At 37.2% G+C, this 26,312-nt stretch overlaps 1 protein-coding gene across 1 annotated transcript; it reads left to right on the forward strand.

The window, feature by feature from the left end:
* Positions 1–13,454: 13,454 nt before the first annotated feature.
* On the forward strand, positions 13,455–17,513 carry LOC146378020 (trypsinogen-like protein 3). Its single transcript, XM_084942638.1, is given in 6 exon segments — positions 13,455–13,566; positions 15,257–15,370; positions 15,373–15,419; positions 15,421–15,529; positions 16,996–17,114; positions 17,313–17,513. Coding segments are annotated over 6 exon segments (702 nt in total).
* The last annotated feature ends 8,799 nt before the right edge of the window (positions 17,514–26,312 follow it).

Below are 26,312 nucleotides of genomic sequence, written 5' to 3' on the forward strand. Positions count from 1 at the left end.
AAATACTATGTTTTAGCACAAATAGTATAAAAAGCAGAAATACTATAATTGAGCAGAAATACTATATTAGGCACAAATCCTATGAAAAGCAGAAATAGTATGATTTAGCAGAAATACTGTATTTAGCACAAGTACCGAAAAGTAGCAGAAATACTATGATTAAGCAGAATAGTAATAACTTACAAAATTACAAATATGGACGCATATTGAAATGCAAATGCACAGAGGGACACACAAACACAGGCTCTAATCCAGTCAAGCAGTCTAACTATATTCAATTTAAATCCTACAATGACATGCTGCCAAATAAGGGTAGGGTTCTCTCTCTCCCACTAAACACACACACACACACACACACACACACACACACACACACACACACACACACACACACAGGGTGAGAGAAGTAAGTTTGTAGTTCAGTCAAGCAGGCTGGGAGCTGCTGAATTTGAATCCACCAATCAGAGAGCCTGTGCACTTTTTCCCGCCAAAACAGGTGCACGCAGCACAGAGAGACACAGGATTTTTGCAGTCTATTTCTCATAGTGACGACTCCCCTCAAACAAATGGCCATAATTTCCTAACCGTAGGGGCTAGAACGGTCATTCTTACACCGTTTTGTTCAGAAGAGATGGGGGAATCTTCCAGTGTTGACAATTTATCATTAAAATATGAATTATTAAAGATATTTGACTTCTAATGCACCATAACTGAGTAGAGCGAAGCAAAAACTGCCTTGACCTGCCCTCAAACAACGCTTTGTAACTCTAAATCTATTTGGAGTATCGATATCATTCTTTCACCGTAAGAGAGAGCAGGCTTTGGTGAACAGTCATGGAAATTTTCAGGTCTCTGTGGAAATCCATTAAAAAGATATGACGAGAGAAAAAAGTGGTTCATTTCCAGAGTTTGAAATCTGAAGAAATCTGAGCGAAGGACGAATTTCCTACCCTCAAACAAGTCCAACTCATTTCAGAATGGTAATAGGTGAGAAAGAAATTCTTGAATTGTGAGCGTCAGGAGTGTCTGAAGATATACGGGGACAAGCCTCATGTTTTAACTTCGCTTCGTTAAGGAGATATGACGATTCAAATATGCCTCTCATTACAGAAATCAAGCGGTGATTTTGAACAAGCTCTCCATTGACTTTCTATGGAGAGTTTTCCGACTTTGTGTTGGTCTGAGGAGATTTGCCAAAATTCTGTAAATCTCACAACAATGATGGTGACATTTTCTGAAAGCTAGCAAAAATACCTACGTTTTGATGTATAATTTGTGGAAGTTGAGTGAAAATTGAGCAAGTAGCAAACAGTTGTTCGGACATGAAGAGAAGACTGCGAAACCTAGAGTGGCACACTGGAAGCCAAGTGCATAGCAACCATAACAACGCATGTATTTTGTGAAAAATCACAATTTTGCAACTGAAAACTTAAAGAGGGATAAGATGAAAACTGTAACAGATATGAAAAAGCTGAATCATACATGAATAGCCCAATAATTTGTGAACATTTTAAAGTTTGAATGGTTGTTCTAGGCGAAAGTATGAGGAAGTAGTTAAGTTTCAAAAAAGAGCAAGTTTTAGCAGAATTTTGGAAGTTTTCCATTCATTTCAATGGGACAAATTAAAGGAAAAAAGCTTAATATTTTAAAAAGTATAATAGCAAAAAATAGCAAAAATCATAGCGATCATTAGCAGAAATAGCAGAATAGTATAAAATTTGAACGGTGAAAATAGCATAAAAATTGTGGAAGTAGTTAAGTGCCAAAAAAAAGCACAAAAAGTGGCAACTAGAATAATAATAACTAGAAAAATTTGCATTTCCTGCGAAAATGCAGTGTGGATGCTTTAAAGCTGAAGCTGTATGCAAAAACTAGCTGAAAAAGCTGAAAAGTTGCAGAAATTGTAAAAACTTTGCAGAAGCAAAGGAACTTTGCGAAAATGGAATAACTTAGCAGAACTGCAATATCTTAGAGGAAACATAATACTTGGCAGAAATACAATAGCATAGCAGAACTTTGCAGAAATATTGTAACTTACCAGAAACTTGATAACTTCTCAAAAATACAAGAATTTAGGAGAAATAGTATAAGATAACAGAAAGAATATATTTAGCCAAAAATACTTAAGCATTACAGAAACACTATGATTTAGAAAAATAGTACAACAGAGCAGAAATACTGTGATTTACCAGAGACACTGTGATGAACTATGAATATTGTAATTTTAAATTAATACTATGTTTTAGCACAAATACTATAATTTGACAGAAATACTATCATTTGGCAGAAATACTATGTATCAGCACAAATACTCTGGTTGAGCACAAATATTATAACATAGCAGAAATATAATTATATAGCAGAAATGCTATATTTAGAGAGAAAAATATAATATAGTAGAAATACTATGATTTAGCAGAAATACTGTAATCAGCACATATACTGTAACATGACAGAAATTCCTCCACTTAGTAGTAATACTATAACATAACACAAATGTTATGATTTGGCACAAAAACTATGATTTGGCAAAACTACTATGATTTAGCAGAAATACTATGATTGAGCAGAAGTACCAAGATGTAGTAAAAGTACTTTGATTTAACAGAAATACAATTATGGAGGAGTAATACTTTAAAATGGGAGAAATATTGATACACACACACACACACATACAGAGCCTAAAGGGAAGAGTATTTGTGCCATGGAGTGTTAACAAGAATGTGAGGTCCATATTAGAAAAGCTGGTAAAATGCTAAAAGTTTGCAGAATTGTAATAAATGATGAATATGAATTACTGGTCTGTGATAGTGTATTAATTTGTAGGGAAAAAAACCTGTTGACTAAGGTGGAATCGAACCCACGACGTCTGGGTTGCAGACCCGTGTCATTACCAACTGCGCCACTGGGAAAGAGAGCGGGCGCCTTGAAAAACAGGGTGATGAGCAGTCAGAATTAGATCGCGGTGAGAGGCAAAAAGCGCCGTTTTTTGGAGTTACAACACGTTGTGTAACTCAAAAACTAGGTGGACTAGAAGCATGATTCTTGTACTGGGTGAATCAGCGGACTTTGGTGTACTTTGACCGCGATTTTCATTGCTCTCTGTACATCCGTCGCTGAGATATGACGAAAGAAGAAACGGCAGACCTCAGATATGATTGGCTGGCTGAGAAGCCGTGCAGTCCCTGATATGTGCATTTGAATGTCTGAGTCCGCACAGAGGATTGGCTGCCTGGCAGAAATATATAGAAATAGTATGATTAAGCATAAATACTACATTTAGCAGAAATACTATATTAAGCACAAATCCTATAAAAAGCAGAAATACTATATTAAGCACAAATACTATAAAAAGCAGAAATACTATATTAAGCACAAATACTATAAAAAGCAGAAATACTATATTAAGCACAAATCCTATAAAAAGCAGAAATACTATATTAAGCACAAATACTATAAAAAGCAGAAATACTGTACTATGATTTGGGAGAAAAACTATAATTATTAGAAATACTATATTTGGTAGAAATACTATGTTTTGGCAGAAATACTATATTTACCTCAAATCCTATAAAATAGCAGAAATAGTATGATTTAGCAGAAATACTGTATTTAGCACAAGTACCAAAAAGTAGCAGAAATACTATGATTTAGCAGAAATACTATGATTGAGCAGAAGTACCAAGATGTAGTAAAAGTACTTTGATTTAACAGAAATACAATTATGGAGGAGTAATACTTTAAAATGGGAGAAATATTGATACACACACACATACACAGAGCCTAAAGGGAAGAGTATTTGTGCCATGGAGTGTTAACAAGAATGTGAGGTCCATATTAGAAAAGCTGGTAAAATGCTAAAAGTTTGCAGAATTGTAATAAATGATGAATATGAATTACTGGTCTGTGATAGTGTATTAATTTGTAGGGAAAAAAACATGTTGCCTAAGGTGGAATCGAACCCACGACGTTTGGGTTGCAGACCCGTGTCATTACCAACTGCGCCACTGGGAAAGAGAGCGGGCGCCTTGAAAAACAGGGTGATGAGCAGTCAGAATTAGATCGCGGTGAGAGGCAAAAAGCGCCGTTTTTTGGAGTTACAAAGCGTTGTGTAACTCAAAAACTAGGTGGACTAGAAGCTTAATTCTTGTACTGGCTGAATCAGCGGACTTTGGTGTACTTTGACCGCGATTTTCATTGCTCTCTGTACATCCGTCGCTGAGATATGACGAGAGAAGAAACGGCAGACCTCAGATATGATTGGCTGGCTGGGAAGCCCTGAAGGCCCTGATATGTGCATTTGAATGTCTCAGTCCTCACAGAGGATTGGCTGCCTGGCAGAAATATATAGAAATAGTATGATTAAGCATAAATACTACATTTAGCAGAAATACTATATTAAGCACAAATCCTATAAAAAGCAGAAATACTATATTAAGCACAAATACTATAAAAAGGAGAAATACTATATTAAGCACAAATCCTATAAAAAGCAGAAATACTATATTAAGCACAAATACTATAAAAAGCAGAAATACTGTACTATGATTTGGGAGAAAAACTATAATTATTAGAAATACTATATTTGGTAGAAATACTATGTTTTGGCAGAAATACTATATTTACCTCAAATCCTATAAAATAGCAGAAATAGTATGATTTAGCAGAAATACTGTATTTAGCACAAGTACCAAAAAGTAGCAGAAATACTATGATTTAGCAGAAATACTATGATTGAGCAGAAGTACCAAGATGTAGTAAAAGTACTTTGATTTAACAGAAATACAATTATGGAGGAGTAATACTTTAAAATGGGAGAAATATTGATACACACACACATACACAGAGCCTAAAGGGAAGAGTATTTGTGCCATGGAGTGTTAACAAGAATGTGAGGTCCATATTAGAAAAGCTGGTAAAATGCTAAAAGTTTGCAGAATTGTAATAAATGATGAATATGAATTACTGGTCTGTGATAGTGTATTAATTTGTAGGGAAAAAAACATGTTGACTTAGGTGGAATCGAACCCACGACCTTTGGTTTGGAGACCCGTGTCATTACCAACTGCGCCACTGGGAAAGAGAGCGGGCGCCTTGAAAAACAGGGTGATGAGCAGTCAGAATTAGATCGCGGTGAGAGGCAAAAAGCGCCGTTTTCTGGAGTTACAAAACGTTGTGTAACTCAAAAACTAGGTGGACTAGAAGCTTAATTCTTGTACTGGCTGAATCAGCGGACTTTGGTGTACTTTGACCGCGATTTTTATTGCTCTCTGTACATCTGTCGCTGAGATATGACGAGAGAAAAAACGGCAGACCTCAGATATGATTGGCTGGCTGGGAAGCCGTGCAGGATTTTTGCAGTCTATTTCTCATAGTGACGACTCCCCTCAAACAAATGACCATAATTTCCTAACCGTAGGGGCTAGAACGGTCATTCTTACACCGTTTTGTTCAGAAGAGATTGGGGAATCTTCAAGTGTTGACAATTTATCATTAAAATATGAATTTTTAGAGATATATGACATGGATGACTTGTTGACTTAGAAGCCACGAATTCCCCAATATGCAAATTTGAATGCCTCAGCCCACATATATGATTGGCTGGCTGGGAAGCCGTGCAGGCCCTGATTTGTGAATTTGAATTCCTCAGCCCTCAGATATGATTGGCTGGCTTAGAAGCCATGAAGGCCCCAATATGCAAATTTGAATGCCTCAGCCCACATATATGATTGGCAGGCCCTGATTTGAAAATTTGAATGTCTCAGTCTTCACAGAGGATTGGCTGCCTGGGGACCTGGCAGAAATATATAGAAATAGTATGATTAAGCATAAATGCTACATTTAGTAGAAATACTATGTTTTAGCACAAATACTATAAAAAGAAGAAATACTATAATTTAGCAGAAATACTATATTAAGCACAAATCCTATAAAAAGCAGAAATACTGTACTATGATTTGGTAGAAAAATTATAATTAATCAGAAATACTATATTTGGCACAAATCCTATAAAAAGCAGAAATACTATATTAGGCACAAATCCTATAAAAAGCAGAAATAGTATGATTAAGCATAAATACTACATTTAGTAAAAATACTATGTTTTAGCACAAATAGTATAAAAAGCAGAAATACTATAATTGAGCAGAAATACTATATTAGGCACAAATCCTATGAAAAGCAGAAATAGTATGATTTAGCAGAAATACTGTATTTAGCACAAGTACCGAAAAGTAGCAGAAATACTATGATTTAGCAGAATAGTAATAACTTACAAAATTACAAATATGGACGCATATTGAAATGCAAATGCACAGAGGGACACACAAACACAGGCTCTAATCCAGTCAAGCAGTCTAACTATATTCAATTTAAATCCTACAATGACATGCTGCCAAATAAGGGTAGGGTTCTCTCTCTCCCACTAAACACACACACAAACACACACACACACACACACACACACACACACACACACACACACACACACACACACAAGATCCAATTGAGTCAACCAGTCTAAATATATTGAATTTGAATCTTACAATGACATCATCCCATAAAAAGGCTCTCTCTCTCTCTCTCTCTCTCTCTCTCTGTCACACACACACACACACACACACACACACACACACACACACAAGATCCAATTGAGTCAACCAGTCTAAATATATTGAATTTGAATGTTACAATGAGATCAACCCATAAAAAGTCTCTCTCTCTCTCTCTCTGTCACACACACACACACACACACACACACACACTCACTCACTCACTCACTCACACACAGAGGGTGAGAGAAGTAAGTTTGTAGTTCAGTCAAGCAGGCTGGGAGCTGCTGAATTTGAATCCACCAATCAGAGAGCCTGTGCACTTTTTCCCGCCAAAACAGGTGCACGCAGCACAGAGAGACACAGGATTTTTGCAGTCTATTTCTCATAATGATGACTCCCCTCAAACAAATGACCATAATTTCCTAACTGTAGGGGCTAGAACGGTCATTCTTCCACCGTTTTGTTCAGAAGAGATGGGGGAATCTTCCAGTGTTGACAATTTATCATTAAAATATGAATTATTAAAGATATTTGACTTCTAATGCACCATAACTGAGTAGAGGAAAGCAAAAACTGCCTTGACCTGCCCTCAAACAACGCTTTGTAACTCTAAATCTATTTGAAGTATCGATATCATTCTTTCACCGTAAGAGACAGCAGGCTTTGGTGAACAGTCATGGAAATTTTCAGGTCTCTGTGGAAAACCATCAAAAAGATATGACGAGAGAAAAAAGTGGTTCATTTCCAGAGTTTGAAATCTGAAGAAATCTGAGCGAAGGACGAATTTCCTACCCTCAAACAAGTCCAACTCATTTCAGAATGGTAATAGGTGAGAAAGAAATTCTTGAATTGTGAGCGTCAGGAGTGTCTGAAGATATACGGGGACAAGCCTCATGTTTTTACTTCGCTTCGTTAAGGAGATATGACGATTCGAATATGCCTCTCATTACAGAAATCAAGCGGTGATTTTGAACAAGCTCTCCATTGACTTTCTATGGAGAGTTTTGAGACTTTGTGTTGGTCTGAGGAGATTTGCCAAAATTCTATAAATCTCACAACAATGATGGTGACATTTTCTGAAAGCCAGCAAAAATACCTACGTTTTGATGTATAATTTGTGGAAGTTGAGTGAAAATTGAGCAAGTAGCAAACAGTTGTTCGGACATGAAGAGAAGACTGCGAAACCTAGAGTGGCACACTGGAAGCCAAGTGCATAGCAACCATAACAACGCATGTATTTTGTGAAAAATCACAAAGATGAAACTCAAAACTTAAAGAGGGATAAGATGAAAACGGTAACAGATATGAAAAAGCTGAATCATATATGAATAGCCCAATAATTTGTGAACATTTTAAAGTTTAAATGGAGTTTCTAGGTGAAAGTATGAGGAAGTAGTTAAGTTTCAAAAATGAGCAAGTTTTAGCAGAATTGCGGAAGTTTCCCATTCATTTCAATGGGACAAATTAAAGGAAAAAAGCTTAATATTTTAAAAAGTATAATAGCAGAAAATACCAAAAGTCATAGCAGGAATTAGCAGAAATAGCAGAATAGTTTAAAATTTGAATGGTGAAAATAGCACAAAAATTGTGGAAGTAGTTAACGGACGAAAAACGGAGCAACTTGAAGAATAATAATAAAGAACTAGAAAAATTTGCATTTCCTGCGAAAATGCAGTGTGGATGCTTTAAAGCTGAAGCTGTATGCAAAAAGTAGCTGAAAAAGCTGAAAAGTTGCAGAAATTGTAAAAACTTTGCAGAAGCAAAGGAACTTTGCTAAAATGGAATAACTTAGCAGAACTGCAATATCTTAGAGGAAACATAATACTTGGCAGAAATACAATAGCATAGCAAAACTTAGCAGAAATAATGTAACTTACCAGAAACATGATAACTTCTCAAAAATACAAGAATTTAGGAGAAATAGTATAAGATAACAGAAAGAATATATTTAGCCAAAAATACTTAAGCATTACAAAAACACTATGATTTAGAAAAATAGTACAACAGAGCAGAAATACTGTGATTTACCAGAGACACTGTGATGAACTATGAATATTGTCATTTTGAATTAATACTATGTCTTAGCACAAATACTATAATTTGACAGAAATACTATCATTTGGCAGAAATACTATGTTTCAGCACAAATACTCTGGTTTACCACAAATATTATAACATAGCAGAAATATAATTATATAGCAGAAATGCTATATTTAGAAAAAAAAATATAATATAGTAGTAATACTATGATTTAGCAGAAATACTGTAATCAGCACATATACTGTAAAATGACAGATATTCCTCCACTTAGTAGTAATACTATAACATAAGACAAATGTTATGATTTGGCACAAAAACCATGATTTGGCAAAAATACTATGATTTAGCAGAAATACTATGATTGAGCAGAAGTACTAAGATGTAGTAAAAGTACTTTGATTTAACAGAAATACAATTATGGAGGAGTAATACTTTAAAATGGGAGAAATATTGATACACACACACATACACAGAGCCTAAAGGGAAGAGTATTTGTGCCATGGAGTGTTAACAAGAATGTGAGGTCCATATTAGAAAAGCTGGTAAAATGCTAAAAGTTTGCAGAATTGTAATAAATGATGAATATGAATTACTGGTCTGTGATAGTGTATTAATTTGTAGGGAAAAAAACATGTTGACTAAGGTGGAATCGAACCCACGACGTCTGGGTTGCAGACCCGTGTCATTACCAACTGCGCCACTGGGAAAGAGAGCGGGCGCTTTGAAAAACAGGGTGATGAGCAGTCAGAATCAGATCGCGGTGAGAGGCAAAAGCGCCGTTTTTTTGGAGTTACAAAACGTTGTGTAACTCAAAAACTAGGTGGACTAGAAGCATAATTCTTGTACTGGGTGAATCAGCGGACTTTGGTGTACTTTGACCGCGATTTTCATTGCTCTCTGTACATCCGTCGCTGAGATATGACGAGAGAAGAAACGGCAGACCTCAGATATGATTGGCTGGCTGGGAAGCCGTGCAGGCCCTGATATGTGCATTTGAATGTCTCAGTCCTCACAGAGGATTGGCTGCCTGGCAGAAATATATAGAAATAGTATGATTAAGCATAAATACTACATTTAGCAGAAATACTATATTAAGCACAAATCCTATAAAAAGCAGACATATTATATTAAGCACAAATACTATAAAAAGCAGACATACTATATTAAGCACAAATACTATAAAAAGCAGACATACTATATTAAGCACAAATCCTATAAAAAGCAGACATACTATATTAAGCACAAATACTATAAAAAGCAGGAATACTGTGCTATGATTTGGGAGAAAAACTATAATTATTAGAAATACTATATTTGGTAGAAATACTATATTTGGCAGAAATACTATATTTACCTCAAATCCTATAAAATAGCAGAAATAGTATGATTTAGCAGAAATACTGTATTTAGCACAAGTACCAAAAAGTAGCAGAAATACTATGATTTAGCAGAAATACTATGATTGAGCAGAAGTACCAAGATGTAGTAAAAGTACTTTGATTTAACAGAAATACAATTATGGAGGAGTAATACTTTAACATGGGAGAAATATTGATACACATACACAGAGCCTAAAGGGAAGAGTATTTGTGCCATGGAGTGTTAACAAGAATGTGAGGTCCATATTAGAAAAGCTGGTAAAATGCTAAATGTTTGCAGAATTGTAATAAATGATGAATATGAATTACTGGTCTGTGATAGTGTATTAATTTGTAGGGAAAAAAACATGTTGACTAAGGTGGAATCGAACCCACGACGTCTGGGTTGCAGACCCGTGTCATTACCAACTGCGCCACTGGGAGAGAGAGCGGGCGCCTTGAAAAACAGGGTGATGAGCAGTCAGAATCAGATCGCGGTGAGAGGCAAAAAGTGCCGTTTTTTGGACTTACAAAACGTTGTGTAACTCAAAAACTAGGTGGACTAGAAACATGATTCTTGTACTGGGTGAATCAGCGGACTTTGGTGTACTTTGACCGCGATTTTCATTGCTCTCTGTACATCCGTCGCTGAGATATGACGAGAGAAGAAACGGCAGACCTCAGATATGATTGGCTGGCTGGGAAGCCGTGCAGGCCCTGATATGTGCATTTGAATGTCTCAGTCCTCACAGAGGATTGGCTGCCTGGCAGAAATATATAGAAATAGTATGATTAAGCATAAATACTACATTTAGCAGAAATACTATATTAAGCACAAATACTATAAAAAGCAAAAATGCTGTACTATGATTTGGTAGACAAACTATAATTAATAAGAAATACTATATTTGGCAGAAATACTAAATTAACACAAATCTTATAAAATAGGAGAAATAGTATGATTTAGCACAATAGTGATAACTTAAACAGAAAAATTGGAAAAGCAAAATGGACAGCTGAAAAAATGCTGAACATGCTGAGGGTCCCTAAAATATACTTGTTAAATGAAAAAAATCAGCAAAAAAATATATAACAGCCACACAATCACAAATATGGACACACATGCAAACACACATGCACAGAGAGACACACACACAAGATCCAATTCAGTCAAGCAGTCTAAATATATTGAATTTGAATCTTACAATGAGATCATCCCATAAAAAGGCTCTCTCTCTCTCTCTCTCTCACACACACACACACACACACACACACACACACACACACACACACACAAGATCCAATTCAGTCAAGCAGTCTAAATATATTGAATTTAAATCTTGCAATGAGATCATCCCATAAAAAGGCTCTCTCTCTCTCTCTCTCTCTGTCTCACACACACACACACACACACACACACACTCACACTCACACACATACACACACTCACACACACACACACTCACACTCACACACACACAGGGAGAGAGAAGTATGTTTCTAGGTCAAAGACTGGGAGCTGCTGAATTTGAATCCACCAATCAGAGAGCCTGTGCACTTTTTCCCGCCAAAACAGGTGCATGCAGCACAGAGAGACACAGGACTTTTGCAGTCTATTTCTCATAGTGACGACTCCCCTCAAACAAATGACCATAATTTCCTAACCGTAGGGGCTAGAACGGTCATTCTTACACCGTTTTGTTCAGAAGAGATGGGGGAATCTTCCAGTGTTGACAATTTATCATTAAAATATGAATTATTAAAGATATTTGACTTCTAATGCACCATAACTGAGTAGAGCGAAGCAAAAACTGCCTTGACCTGCCCTCAAACAACGCTTTGTAACTCTAAATCTATTTGGAGTATCGATATCATTCTTTCACCGTAAGAGACAGCAGGCTTTGGTGAACAGTCATGGAAATTTTCAGGTCTCTGTGGAAATCCATCAAAAAGATATGACGAGAGAAAAAAGTGGTTCATTTCCAGAGTTTGAAATCTGAAGAAATCTGAGCGAAGGACGAATTTCCTACCCTCAAACAAGTCCAACTCATTTCAGAACGGTAATAGGTGAGAAAAACATTCTTGAATTGTGAGCGTCAGGAGTGTCTGAAGATATACTGGGACAAGCCTCATGTTTGAACTTCGCTTCGTTAAGGAGATATGACGATTCGAATATGCCTCTCATTACAGAAATCCAGCGGTGATTTTGAACAAACTCTCCATTGACTTTCTATGGAGAGTTTTGAGACTTTGTGTTGGTCTGAGGAGATTTGCCAAAATTCTATAAATCTCACAACAATGATGGTGACATTTTCTGAAAGCCAGCAAAAATACCTACGTTTTGATGTATAATTTGTGGAAGTTGAGTGAAAATTGAGCAAGTAGCAAACAGTTGTTCGGACATGAAGAGAAGACTGCGAAACCTTCAGTGGCACACTGGAAGCCAAGTGCATAGCAACCATAACAACGCATGTATTTTGTGAAAAATCACAATTTTGCAACTGAAAACTTTAAGAGGCATAAAAGTAAAACGGTAAAAGATTTGAAAAAGCTGATTTATACCTGAATAGCCCAATAATTTGTGAACATTTTAAAGTTTGAATGGTTGTTCTACGTGAAAATATGAGGAAGTAGTTAAGTTGCAAAAACAAGAAAGTTTTAGCAGAATTCCCATTCATTTCAATGGGACAAATTAAAGGAAAAAAGTGGAATATTTTAAAAAGTATAATAGTGAAAAATACCAAAAGATATAGCCGGAAAGAGCAAAAATAGCAGAATAGTTTAAAAGTTGAACGGTGAAAATGGGCTGAAAATTGTGGAAGTAGTTAAGTGCCAAAAAGTGTACGGAAGCAACTAGAATAAAGTATAAAGAATAAAGAGAAACAGGAAAACAATAGTGTGGATGCCTTAAAGCATCCACACAATAAAGAGAAACAGGAAAACAATAGTGTGGATGCCTTAAAGCATCCACACAATAATAATAATAAAGAATAAAGAGAAACAGGAACTCAATAGTGTGGATGCTTAAAGCATCCACACAATAATAAAGAATAAAGAGAAACAGGAAAACAATAGTGTGGATGCCTTAAAGCATCCACACAATTACACATTTGTGTGGGTTTTAAGGACTACAGTGATCCCACACTACCACTCATGGTTTATCTACAATGACTATAATCACTGGAACAAAAAGAATAGACAAATATTAATATTAAAATAATGGTTTTAGATCCTTGAGTTGCAACTGAACATGCATACAGATCTGTCCAGAGTGGATGAGTTTGAAAGGAGCTGCATTCTCCAGTGTTTTCTCCTCTATCCATTAGTTTTCTTAACCTTCTTGTCCAATTGAGGCTCACATAATGGGAGCAGCCTATCATAGGTGACATAAGGTGAAGGCAGGTGACAGTCTGGACAGGCTGTCAGTCAATTGCAGGGTTAACACATAGAGACGAGCAGTGATTCCCAGCAGAATTTACAATCTCCAATTAGCCTAACACACATGTCTCTGGACTGTTCGAGGAAGCTAAAGTACTCAATGAGAATTCATGCAGGCACAGGCAGAACATGCAAACTCCTCACAGAAAGGCCCCGGCTGGCTGGTGGCTTCAAACGTAGGAACTTCAATTCCAGCTTTTATTTGGAAAAAATCTGTTTCCACTTGCTTTAAACATGTATTGATAATTAAAATGCATATCAAATGTTTGTATGTCAAAAAAAAAAGTCAGCTGTACCTATTAATTAAACATCAGACAGCTGAATAACACTGAACATATTGAATACCTCTAAAGCTGTTATAATGTCTGCAAAACATACATTCACATTTCATCAGTCAGTTATTTGCTTGCCTTGAATGTTGATTTTTTCCACAAAACAAAGTTCATGAAACATTAACAAGCTGTGTGAGATCTCCATCTTTTAGATTTTTATAAATATCTACAAATGATCATGTTATTAACTGATAAAACAAATCTGATATCTTTTTATAGACTTAAAGGACAAAATAAAATTATAAACAAACTTTGTTTTCCCAAGAGGCCATGCAGTATTTTAAGGGTTTTGAAATGATATGATAAATATTCCATTTATAAACAGAAGCGGGAATCCCGTCGTATTGTCTTTTTTTTTTTTTTTTACTTTTTCTTTTTTTTTTATTACTTCTTGTACGATTGCAAAAGCTTTTCCCATTTATCTATGACACCACTGACCGCTATAGAGTCCACTTAGCATGGCCTAACCTTAAAAAATGGCTTTAATATTGCCCACTGAGCCAAAAGAGCCTGTGCTGCAGGTCTTGTATGTTATAAAAGATATTAACTTGACCAAAGAACACAAAAACTGTAACTAGAATCTGTTACATCTGAATAAAAAATGTGATAAACCACAGGCAAGAGTCTTTTTATGGTTTTCAGGAAAGCAACAAATTGGCACAGGAAAGAAAGCATATCACCCTAAATGAACGAACTGATAACATTGTTACAAAGGTTACAGCTGGGCAGGAAGTGGTGCTGGAAAGTGATAAAGCAGTCTGTTCCTCCAACTGAACCCTAAAAAGCTTGCAGATATATATAAAAATATGATCAAAGTGCCTTTACAGACTATACAGAAGAAAACTGCAAAAAATACGTGCATGAATCTTCCCTTGTGGTCATTATATCCATATATTCAGGCTCACAGGTAGATATTTCCAATTTTGTGTCTACAATAAAGTGAATAAATATTATAAAGGACATTTCTATTTTCTCTTTGATCTTTTTGACGGGTTACAGGAGCCTCTCCCCTGAGGGACAGCAAGATGTCCCAGCCTCTGTCTAGACCCTGGCATGTCTATTGATCTGACAAATATCCTGCATAGTAACCTTGGGTGATTGTGAACCCACATATTTATTAGTGAATGATTTTGCCAAATAAAACCTTAAAATTAAAAAGATAATTTTTGGTTTATTGGTCTGATTTGTTAAGAAATTAACGTCACTAATCGAAGTCATTCAAAATCAATGTGGAAATGGCAGTGAATGAATTCAGCGGCATTCCACCAAATAATCATATTTGATGAGATGGGAAAGTAATTTTAAGAGGACGTGTAATCTGTCTGTGTCAGATGAGTCAATCAGTCATTGTATTCAGCTTTGTCATTTTGGTTTTGTGTAGTCAGTGTTAGAAAGCCTCAATAATGCTGACAGAACTGCTGCAAATCCCAATTGGGATTTTGCTTAATTAAATCACATTCATCAGCCTGCTGTTCATGTCTGATTAAAGCTCACTGTTCTTCAGTCATGGGCCTATTCCTGCCAGTGGCCTAAGAAGTCTGCCTGAGCATAATAAATTTGATTTTCTCTTCTGTCCTTTGCACATCCTACCAAACCGCTGCATGTCTTGGGGAACATGACAAAGGCACAGAGCAGAACATTTATGTTGCTTTGGGATCATTCACAGTCCCTACCATTCAACTCTCCAGAGCCTAAGTTGTTGTACATCTGGCTGAACCTGCCTATTTGCAGCCTATTTCTCTGACCTGTTGCTTGCCTGGGGAGACTTGCCATGGCAGTGGTTAGGGCTCCACTATCGCAAATCAGCGTAAGTGGATTTAAAAGTGATACTGTTGCTTTTATCCCTCATTAAGAATTTAGCATAGCTGCAGATAAGCTGTTTTTTTTTCTTTTAATCTGGTCCTCAAATATGCTTTTTAGCTAAATGTCCCAGGAGTTTCATTTTTTTAAACAATTTGGGAAATGAGCTTTTATATACTTTTTTACTGAGAGTGAGATAAGAACTCTTGATTAGGTAAACAAGACATATTAACTAATTGGTGAGCATGTTTCTTTCTGTAATCAGACTATGAAGGGAAGCCAGCTGCTAGACCCCACTGGTCTACTCAATGTCCAAATCTGACTCATATATATGAAACATGATCCTGATCTGTGAATGAATTAACAGTGTCAGTACTTTGTTTCAATCCAGCCTCCTCATATGATCGATGTGCAACAGTTTAATCCTCTCTGTAGCTGTATATTATGTTACATAGGGTTTCAGTTGGTTCAAAAGTAAACAGTACTCATTTTAGGCCCATGGCTTGTTACCATAAACTGTAGTGAAGAAAAACTGCCATAAACAGACACAGCAAGATATGAGACTGAAGAGCTCTCAGCTGCTGGTGTCTTTGATTTCAGACGAACAGGAAAATATTTGGGGAAATATGTTTTTTACCTTCTTGACAAGATATACAGTAAAAGACTCTTAAGCTCCTAAGCGTGTCCACTTAGTATAAAGCCACAGCCAGCAGTCTTATGTTAGCTTACATCAGCTTAGCATCAAATAAAGAAATAGCTTCTGTCTGAAGGTCACAAAAACCACCTACTGACACACTTAAAGCTTCCTAATCATCATGTGATTTCTTATCTGTCTATTTCATGCAAAAAGCTGAATTTAAAAAAAATGACGTATGGTTTTACAAGTGTAGAGCAAGTGATGTCACTGTAACTCAGTGATTCTCTGAACTCTCTACTTTCTATTCTACTTGAGCTTTCTAAACCTGTCTTCAAAATAAGTACACCAGAGAACAAGCAGTACCTTCAGAGCAGAAAGCACAAAATTTGGGCTTAATCTGGAGAGATACACAATTCAGTGGGTATATTTGGGGGGAAATGTTGGGTTCATCAGCAGGTGGGAATGTATGTGTTATGAAGCTCATTATTATTCTGGTCATCGCTGCTTTAACAAGGCATGAACATTCTATTTTAATCATGGCTTTCTTTAATCAGGGGAGTTTATAATTGCCTGCCAAAATGCCCAGTCAGTGATCAGGACTAATTAAAAGAGGTAGACCTTGAAAATAGTATTTACTCAAGGTTTAGACCTTATGCTCTTGTGAGAGAAGTGGCAATGCATAAAAATAGGAAGCAATCCGTAGATGTTCTGAATAAAATGAAGGAAGTTTTTGTCAAAAAATAGGTCGTTTGATAAGAGATGGCATAGATTATACCACAAGTACTGCATTGTTATTGTTCACCCTGGTAGAAATCCAGGGTGTCTCTCTGAAACAGATGAGCCCACTCACCACATGAGGAGCATAACTGTACCTGTTGTGGATGATCAGACTTGCATGAACACTTTGCCTGAGTTTGTGTACTGGGGCCCATTCATGGTCACAGATAACTGCTGGGTGAGCATGGCCAGAACCTCAGGAAGCTGCCACTCACACAGCTATGTTCATTCCCTTGACTTCTGTTGCACCACTCTAATTACTCTAATTTGTCATTTGTCTCTTGCAGTATCAGATAATTTTCATTTCATTTTAATTAAATTATTTGCATCTGTTTCCTGTAAAAAGCCCCAATAGAGAGTTGTGTTCTCTCCCCAGAAGAAAATGGGCAGTGTGATGGTGTGTGACCACCAGCTGCAGAGTGTGCAATGGTACAACCAAAGCTGCAGCAACCCGGTTGACCCCACCATCAACTGGGTTGACACCAAGCTGTGCATGTACACTGTTTGGATCAAGCGTGTGATGGATGGCTACACATCACCTCTGCCAACTGAAACTACTCCAGGGATGATGGCATGAATGGGGAAGCAGAGCGACACATTTATCTGCAGATAAAAGCACTATTATAAATACTACTCCTGCTCTTAGGGATTGGATCAGTGACTGATCCAGTCCAGAAGCTCCCATTCCAGTCATTTCATATATATGTATTTGGTACAAATGATCACATATATTTCCTCAGCAACGTTTCCACAGCTAAGTGTTGTTCACCAGCATAAATCCACCTCTGTTGTTATGTAATAGCAGCAGTAAACCGGACCTGTGATTTATACAAATGACAGTGCGAGTTTGTTTTGGTCCATGAGGAGAACATTACCCTAAAATGAAAGTTATGTTGATGCCGTGAAAAACAAAAAACAGATTCAATATCATAAACTTAAAGCTGTGCTTGTCAATACTTATATCAATAATAGATCAAAGTAAATGACAGTTCTAATTCTGTAATGTGTAATATGAAAGATGGTGCCCATAGTGAAGCATACAAAGAGAATTATAACCCAGTTCCGCTCCCTCGGATCAACATTTTTTTTAATTTATGTGTTTTTTACAGTCCATAGCATTTGATTCACTTTCCCATTGCTGTAGTTTTAAACTGAAGCACACAGCTTTTTTGATCTGATAAATTCACACTGCACTACCTTTCTTGTGCTAAACTGCAGGCAGACAAACCGACTGGTGATTATAGTGGAACATTTAGCAGCTAAAGAGCCATATATTTTTCTTCCCGAGTTAAAAGAGGAGCAAATGTTAAAATTACATTTGTCAGGTGGTTGGGGACATGATTATACATGCATTATAATGTTCTTCCATTTGCTGGCTGTGTAACTGTACATATTGCACTGTTAGTCATAATAATAATACTCTATCCCACTGTTATATCTCACTGCTGGAGCTGCAGTGCCACAACTGACCAACAAACGTAATTTCATGCAATTGTACCAATTTAACACTTAATAATTTCTAACTAATAAGTAAACATAATGTCATTAAGAGCAAGCAGACATTTATGTTTTTGACTGAAATGTACTTTGTACTTTGAAAACAAACTGTACACAAACTCTGTAATTATATTTATGACACTAAAATCAAATTAAGTGAACCTTACTTTGCCTGATAATGAGGTGTGCAGCACATTATGCAACTGATCCAAAGGCAGTAACATGAAGCACCACTAGATGGGGGTAAAGCCCAGTAATAAAGAAGCACACACAACGAGAGAGAGAGAGAGAGAGAGAGAGAGAGCTTATCAAAGTGTGGACAGGTGACCTGAATCTTACATTCCTTGCAATGTTTTGCCTGAACTCTGATCTGGCATTTGAACTCTGTCAAGACACCAATATCTCAGAAATATGTACAGCCATAAACACGCAGCTGCAATGCAACATTACCAAGACACACTGAGAACAAAGAAACTGGAGAACACATGGGGGAGTTACAGGCACACACACATACACACAAAATACACTCACAAAGACACAAGTACTGACACAAAATCAAACCCACACACGCACGCACACTTACATGTGAAGTGACTGACAGCTGTGTCCATAATCACCCAGGCAGTTGAACACAGGGGCCACTCTGCCATCTGTTCTTAAAATTTCCCTCCCGTTGCTCATCCCGCCCTTCCTTCTCTTTTCCCACCTCAGTGGGACACAGAAAGCAAACTGGGGGGCTGACTTTGGTAGCTGCGATGTCACTTTAGAAAGCAGTGTGATATTAATTGCATGGGGATTTGAAGCCACTGTTTGTGTTTGCTTCTTTCTTTCAATTTGGATAGCCATTGTTCGTAATGTTGGGGGATTTGACTGAAACCAAATTGATGTAATAGCTGCTATGTCACTAATTGCCTTTGTAATTGATACAATAGAAACTTCACTTATTCCCTCAGGCTGGATACTCAATATAGCAAACCTCAAGCCCTATGGGATTTCACACCAAATATATTTTAGGTGGCTTTCTACGCAGAATGCCAAATAACATGCAGTCTGGAGCCTTGGAGTCTACCTACCCCCAAACAAGGCGTGGTTTCTGGTGTGTTTTGAAGATCTGAAGCACCAAGCATCAATAATGATGCTACCTGACTCTCTGTCAACTGAAACAGATTATCATATGTGCTTTTGCAAACACCCCGCGCCTTCTTTGTAAACTCCAGTTTCAACCTTCAATTATCTCTTCAAATAAAGAGAATCAAGGTCTTTCAGTAAGATTTAACGGGCATATATACAGAAGGGTTTACGTCATTAACAGCAAACATTAGGCTTGGCTCGGTAAACTCATGCAACAGAAAAGATAATACAACATTTTTCATGAGCGTCTACTAACAAAACCTTTTGCATTAGAATATTTTCAGCTAATGACTACTTTACTGCACCCTAAATGTGGCAGGTCAAAAGTTAAAAAGTTAAAAGTGGTTTTTTTTAAAAAACATGCTGAGATATTACAAGGTCAACCAGCTAAAAACAACATCAACCTTAACGTGACACAGATTTACTGTTAATGGGTCAAATAGCCTCAGGAAATGTACTTCCTTTAAACCACTTGCATATAAATCTCTAGTAGAGCAGGAATGCCTGAAATATTATGCTGGATAAGAGCCAAATGGTACAAATATCCATATTCTATCCAGAATTTAACAGTGCAGAGAATCCACAGCAATGCTAGCGACTATGGTAAGGGACAAGGACTATGGTAATTTATGCTAACTGCTAATGTAATTATGCTAACATCTTCACAGTCACAAAGCTAATGTTGTGATGTTTAGCATCCATCTATTCATTTTCTTCCGCTTATCCAATTCAAGGACCATATTTACCATTTATGTTTAGCTTTAGCATTATTTTCATTAGTGAGTCGATGTGAATGTGAATGCAGGTACCTGGACAGAAACTAAAGGAAAAATTCAAATTTGGATCCAGTGAGGCAAAATAAAAAGTTGATGAATATCTGTAATTATGACATTGTTTCATTCCAGAGAGAATGCCTGGAAACTAAGCAGCCACTTGTCATCTATGTAGCCCTCAATTTTGTTTGTATCACAATCACTGGGATTTGCAAAATCACACAAACACACATACATAAATAAAACTGCATAACCAATTCCTACCATGGCATAATGCAACTAACTTTAAAAGTAGCAAAGTTGTTTGCTGTACAGAAACATACTTGAGATCTTGGAGTTTCCTGGCCTGAAGAGGTCAAATGCACCTTCCTGTTCTCCCACTTAGAATTTAATAGGCCAACACAATCAGAAGTTGTGCAGGTAACATAAATATCACTGACTGATTAACAGACTGTGGAATTGTTTCTCTAAGCCCAGTTAGTTCTAATATGCATACCTTTATTAATAGTTAACCATTACACTTGTCTTTCCTGCTATACTCCCTGCTACATTCTATAAATTATTTCCCAATTTCAAAAGGTCCTCCTTACCTCCTACTCTCTCTCGGGGCTTTCATAACTCATGCATGCAAGTCTGGCCCACATTGAAAACAAATATCATCTTTAACTGCCCAAACACTGTGGTATAAACTGATTAATAAGGGAATTAAAATGAACAATGATTCATATGGGGGAATCTTTTTCCTGGGGTGTGACAGAGTTTATCAGTGGTGGGTACAATATCTGTAGAGTAAAGGAAGACTTCTCTCTCCCTTGCACTGTTTCTCTGGCAAACTGTCACCATCACTCATCGCCAGCTTACATTCTCTGCATTCCCCTGTGGCACCTGGCTCCGGAGAAGCAAAAAGTGGCAAACACGCACTGAACTGCACATTCACAAACTGAGAGAAAGTGCACACTGCACGCACACCTTCACACTCACATCCCTCCATCATGTAATTACGCTTCCTTACAACTGACAGGTCTTTTTCCCAGAGATGTAAATGAATATGGTAAGCTGACATGGAGTGCATTAGCACAAGCCTGTGTGTGTACATGTGTGTGTGTGTGTGTGTGTGTGTTTGTTTCCTTGCACTAGACTAATGGCTCATTGAGAAAAGCATAGGCCAAGTCAATCATGCTGGATCTCTCCCTGTCGCCCCATTGAGACCTTCGGCTCATCGGGGGAGATAATTAGTCTGAAGAGCTTTAATGATGCAGGCCTAATAGCTACAATGGCACACTAAGCGGCAGCAGTGTGTCTGTGTGTTCACATCCATGTGTGGGCTGTGGTGTGGGCAAAGGTGTGGGACGTGTCTCCAAGAGTGGATGAGTAAGTGAATAAGTGATTAAAATCATGTTTTGTTAATGCATATGTTTGTGTGTGTGAATGGTGTTACTAAGGGAGCTGATGGGATAATGAATGTTGTGGCTATCAGTCTCCAACCTGCTACACACACGCATACACAACATCCCTCACTCAGCTTTTCTCCCACTCCCTGCATCATTGTTAGCATGACAGTGAAGCAGGGAGTTCGCTTATAGCCTCTGAAAAACACAACCCTTACACACAAAACCACCACCCTGGTGTGTGTGTGTGTGTGTGTGTGTGTGTGTGTGTGTGTGTGAGTGCATGAGAGTGTATGTGTGTGGGTGTCCATGTGAGAGAGGCAGACAGAAAGAAAGATATATAAACATTTATACTGGAATTTATTGTGAATTTAAATGAGCATGTGCACATGAGCAGTTTAGTAAATGCTGCTACAAAGTGCTCTGCAAATAAATGAATGAATACATAAAAGCAGAGACTCAATATTCAGCCTAGAGTGCTAAAAGAATACTACTAAACACAACACCTGACAATCTGAGTGTTCCTAATAATCATTTTTTAAATCTGTGTGCACCCTAATAACTTTAATCATTGTTTTTAAACTGTTTTATAGAAGGTAAAACCAATGCAGTAGGACCCAAAAACAGCAAATACACAACTCCTGACTAAACCCAGTTTAATGCTAAGTTTTAAGAATTCATTAAAAGCTACAACATAGGCAAACAAAAAAAGGAGTAAAATATATTTCCATCTCAAAGCCACTGTTTCTCTAAAATGATAGACAATGATATTTATTATTCACACTGTTATCGATTTGTTTTCCCCTAGAAAAGCAATAAAGTGCGACCAAATCTTGCCTCAAATAATCCAATTTAAGCTGCAGGGAAAACCTATTTAAAATTCTAAGATGGAGGGTATGACAAATCATTTAGCCAATGCTCCAGTGAAGAGGTTTCAGATGTATTCAAATAATAAAGTTTCTTTGCAAGCCAATATAAAACTGTTTTTAAATAAAAACAATATCTCCATGTGTTGGATATGCTCAGCATGGGTTCAAGTTGCAATATTACATCACTGCTTTGGCAAAAAATTCAAAAACAATTCCTGCACTAAAAATTTACTTATTATTTTCACATTTGTTTATCAGAGCACAAGAGCACAAACAAAAGCCTCAATGTGGTTTTGTGTTATAAAAACCAACTTTTCTTCAGATGAAAAGAATAAAGCGAGCAATAACTGATCATATTTGTTTTTGTGCACGAGGCTACAACTGCACATATGAAGTAATGGAAGTGCATCTAGTGATCACGTATTGTCTTAAACTGGGACGTGGAAGAAAGAGATCAAACAGTGATCACTCTGCTAATGCATTAGTACACCTATATAGGCCCACACATTCAGTGATATGACAGACATGGATTTCAGTAATTGCTTTTCTCAAAAAAGGAAGCTCTGCATATAAAAAGGCAAACCCCACAGGGACTGCATTTGAGTTCACTTGTAATCATCACACACTTCTGTAAAAACACACACAAAAAAACATGTTACACTAGACTGGTGCCGTTGCCATGGATACACAGCAATGCATTCAGCCTTTTTACGATCTTATATTTCCAATGCAACATTCTTTCTCTGGGAGGTTTGTTAACACTTCTGTAGAAAACCAGAACGTGTTGTTTCATGTTTGTAAGTGTGTCCCGAAGGGAAGAAAATGTACGTGTGCCTTTGAAATACAGGAAAAAAAGCTTTACCTGAAGGCACGCTTTACATCAACAAGGCAGAAAATACATCCATCAACAAATATGCAACATGTTATTGTATGAGCTGCTGAATACCACAGCGATTAGGTAATTTCATACCTTCCACATACACAGACACACAAACTGTGTCACACGCACAGCACCACATACATAATGGTCCAATGGTTAACACCAGGTAAGCCCAACAAACTCCCCTGAGCTATGCTGCGGCTCTCTGAAAGGTCTGTCACAAAGAAGTCGACTCATATATCACCGCAAATCTGGAAAGTCCCGACCTGCAGAAAAAACGACATCCACAGAGGACTGGAACTGCCACAAATTGTGTTCATTTTTGAAAGTTAACCAAAGACATGTTCGACAAATAATTGGTACTCGTGATTTCAGGAGTTTTTGGAGGGGGGTTAATATCGGTGGTCCTGCTGTAAACAACATTAAGTTGACAGTTTGTTGGAGAAAGACACAGTTTCTGTAGTAAAATCCACAATGGATTTTAAATCAAACACTCAATATGTAATTGAACACTTTGAGTTTTTATCCAATGGGTTTTTACAAAAAGCCTCTAACTACTTAGGAATTATAACCACTGTTAAAAATAGTCTGCCATTGTCAGAGACTCATAAAAATGGATCTATTAACTGACAAGTTCCATGGCTAGGTGAGGCCTTTTCCCCAGTTATATGTGCTATATATTACTATTCATTCAGATGTCTTAATGTGCCATAATTCAGTCTGTAGCAGTTGATTTAAACAAATAACCAATAGGTGTAGACTATAAAAAGAATAAGAAAAGATGCCAATGTAAGAATAAATATAGTAAATCCTTTCTCAAATTATACAAGTTTACCAACTGCAAAACATCTCTCACAAAATGTAAAACAGCACGTTCCACAACATTTAAAATGAATTATCTGAGTGTGCATTCGGATTACATACATCTGATAAAAAAACAACAACAACAACAAAACAGGCATCTTGGGACAGCCAGATAAAAGATAAACAAACATGAACATGCTGAATGAGATATTGTTGATTTGGGTTCTTTTTGCTGATAGGAAAAGATATAAATTTACTCAGTTGGGCTGTTATTGTAGGCCAGTTCAAGCAAATTTCCTGTCACAGAATAACAATCACATCAGCATTATTTGTGCTTCACATCTATAATGCAGCATATTTGCAGCAGACTGCGTTTTCCTGTGATTTTATTGTACAACTGTGCCGCCATGTTATCACCGATAACAGCCGACTTCTATTTATTTTATATAAACTGCTACTGCTGTTGCCACAAGGGTAAATTGCACCCTTTCCTGTGCAACAATAGCTTTCCATTTGGAAAAGTCTGTTCCCCTGGGGGCTAAAACAGCAAATATAAAATCTTTCATGAGCTGGGCATAGATTGAATCAATAATGTGCCACATCTTTTGCCAGCAGAGCAAATGTTGCAAAGAATATACAGATTTATAGACACAGTACCACATTCATGATGGGACAAACATCCAGGGATATGACCCTGACCTTTTTCATTACCGCAGCCAAAGGTCGGATGCTTTGTTGGCAATTTTCTAAATTATTTTGCACAATGAAGCATAAAGACAAACACGCATGCACACTCTGAGAGGAGGGTGGGGTGTTGGGCAAACACAATTAGCAAGGAATGTTAGACCCCACCCGGCAAGTGGTTAGAAAAATAGCTGACACTCATACAGTTTACAGAATTTAAGAAGAGACAGTTTCACAGAGCACAAAGGCTGTGACTAATATGTGTAGGAAGAAATATATACTGTGCATTTATATTCTGTGGCATGAGAAATGAGACGGCAAAGCAGTGCAAGGAGCAGGTAGAAGAAACTGTGGAATACAAAGTTAAATAAATGACTCTAACTCACGCTTCTTATAATATTTGAGAATCTGCAAAATATCTCCCATATCAAAAAAGAAGAAAAAACCCTCAGTCTTGCATTTATATACATTGCCCTTTTCCCCCCCTCTATATGTGAGCTTGTGCAGAGCTGTGCCCTGTGATCCAGCATCAAATAAAGTAGAACGGTCTAGTAAGCTGATAAGGATGTAGCTGGGAGAAATACCAGTGCCCTCACAGTGCACTTACATACAAACTGGAGATGGCGAGAAAAGAAACCTTAACACTGGTAACACACTGACACAGGAGCTGCAAGTGATAAACACTCCTGTTTTTTCCATTGCTGGCAGAGACCCTCTGGCTCTGTAATAATAAGGGCTCTCTCTTCACTAGGAAGTGAGTATTTTTTTTTCTTTTCCATTGAGGTAAAGGTAGTGGGAAGGGTCACAGCTGTGAAAGAACATGAAACAGGCTGAGACTGAAAATGGAAAATAAGGTATAAATAATCCTATCCTCGTCTCGCTCAACACCGTTGCCCTTGGTTAAAAAAAAGTGACACACACACTAAAGCCTTTTTTTGAATATGGTAGCAAGATACACAAGACAGAATACATGAGTGTAAGAAAAGGAGAACATGCTTGGATATGATTGCAAAGCTTCATCGGTAAGTCAGCAGAGCATATAGTAATTATAAGGTGTAAGTTACTCTGATTGTCACTGCTATTACTGTTTTACACACATGAGCAACAAGCAGTTTTCAGTGTGAGTGTGTGCATGTACATGTGTAATAGAAATGGAAAGAGGAGATATAGGAGAGTGATGGAGTGATATAAGCTGGCATTCTGCTGCTGGGTGATGCAAAAGCAATCACTTTTACTGCGTGTTTGGCCTCAGGAAAGTGTGTGTTTGTGTGTGTTCTATATGCATCTGCAGTGAGTGTTGAGCAACAAGGTCAAATGCGAGTCTTTCTTTATGCTATACAGGTCAACCTC

This window comes from Perissodus microlepis, chromosome 11, assembly GCF_051167445.1.
Source record: "Perissodus microlepis isolate ML-2025 ecotype Zambia chromosome 11, ASM5116744v1, whole genome shotgun sequence".
Taxonomy (NCBI): domain Eukaryota; kingdom Metazoa; phylum Chordata; class Actinopteri; order Cichliformes; family Cichlidae; genus Perissodus; species Perissodus microlepis.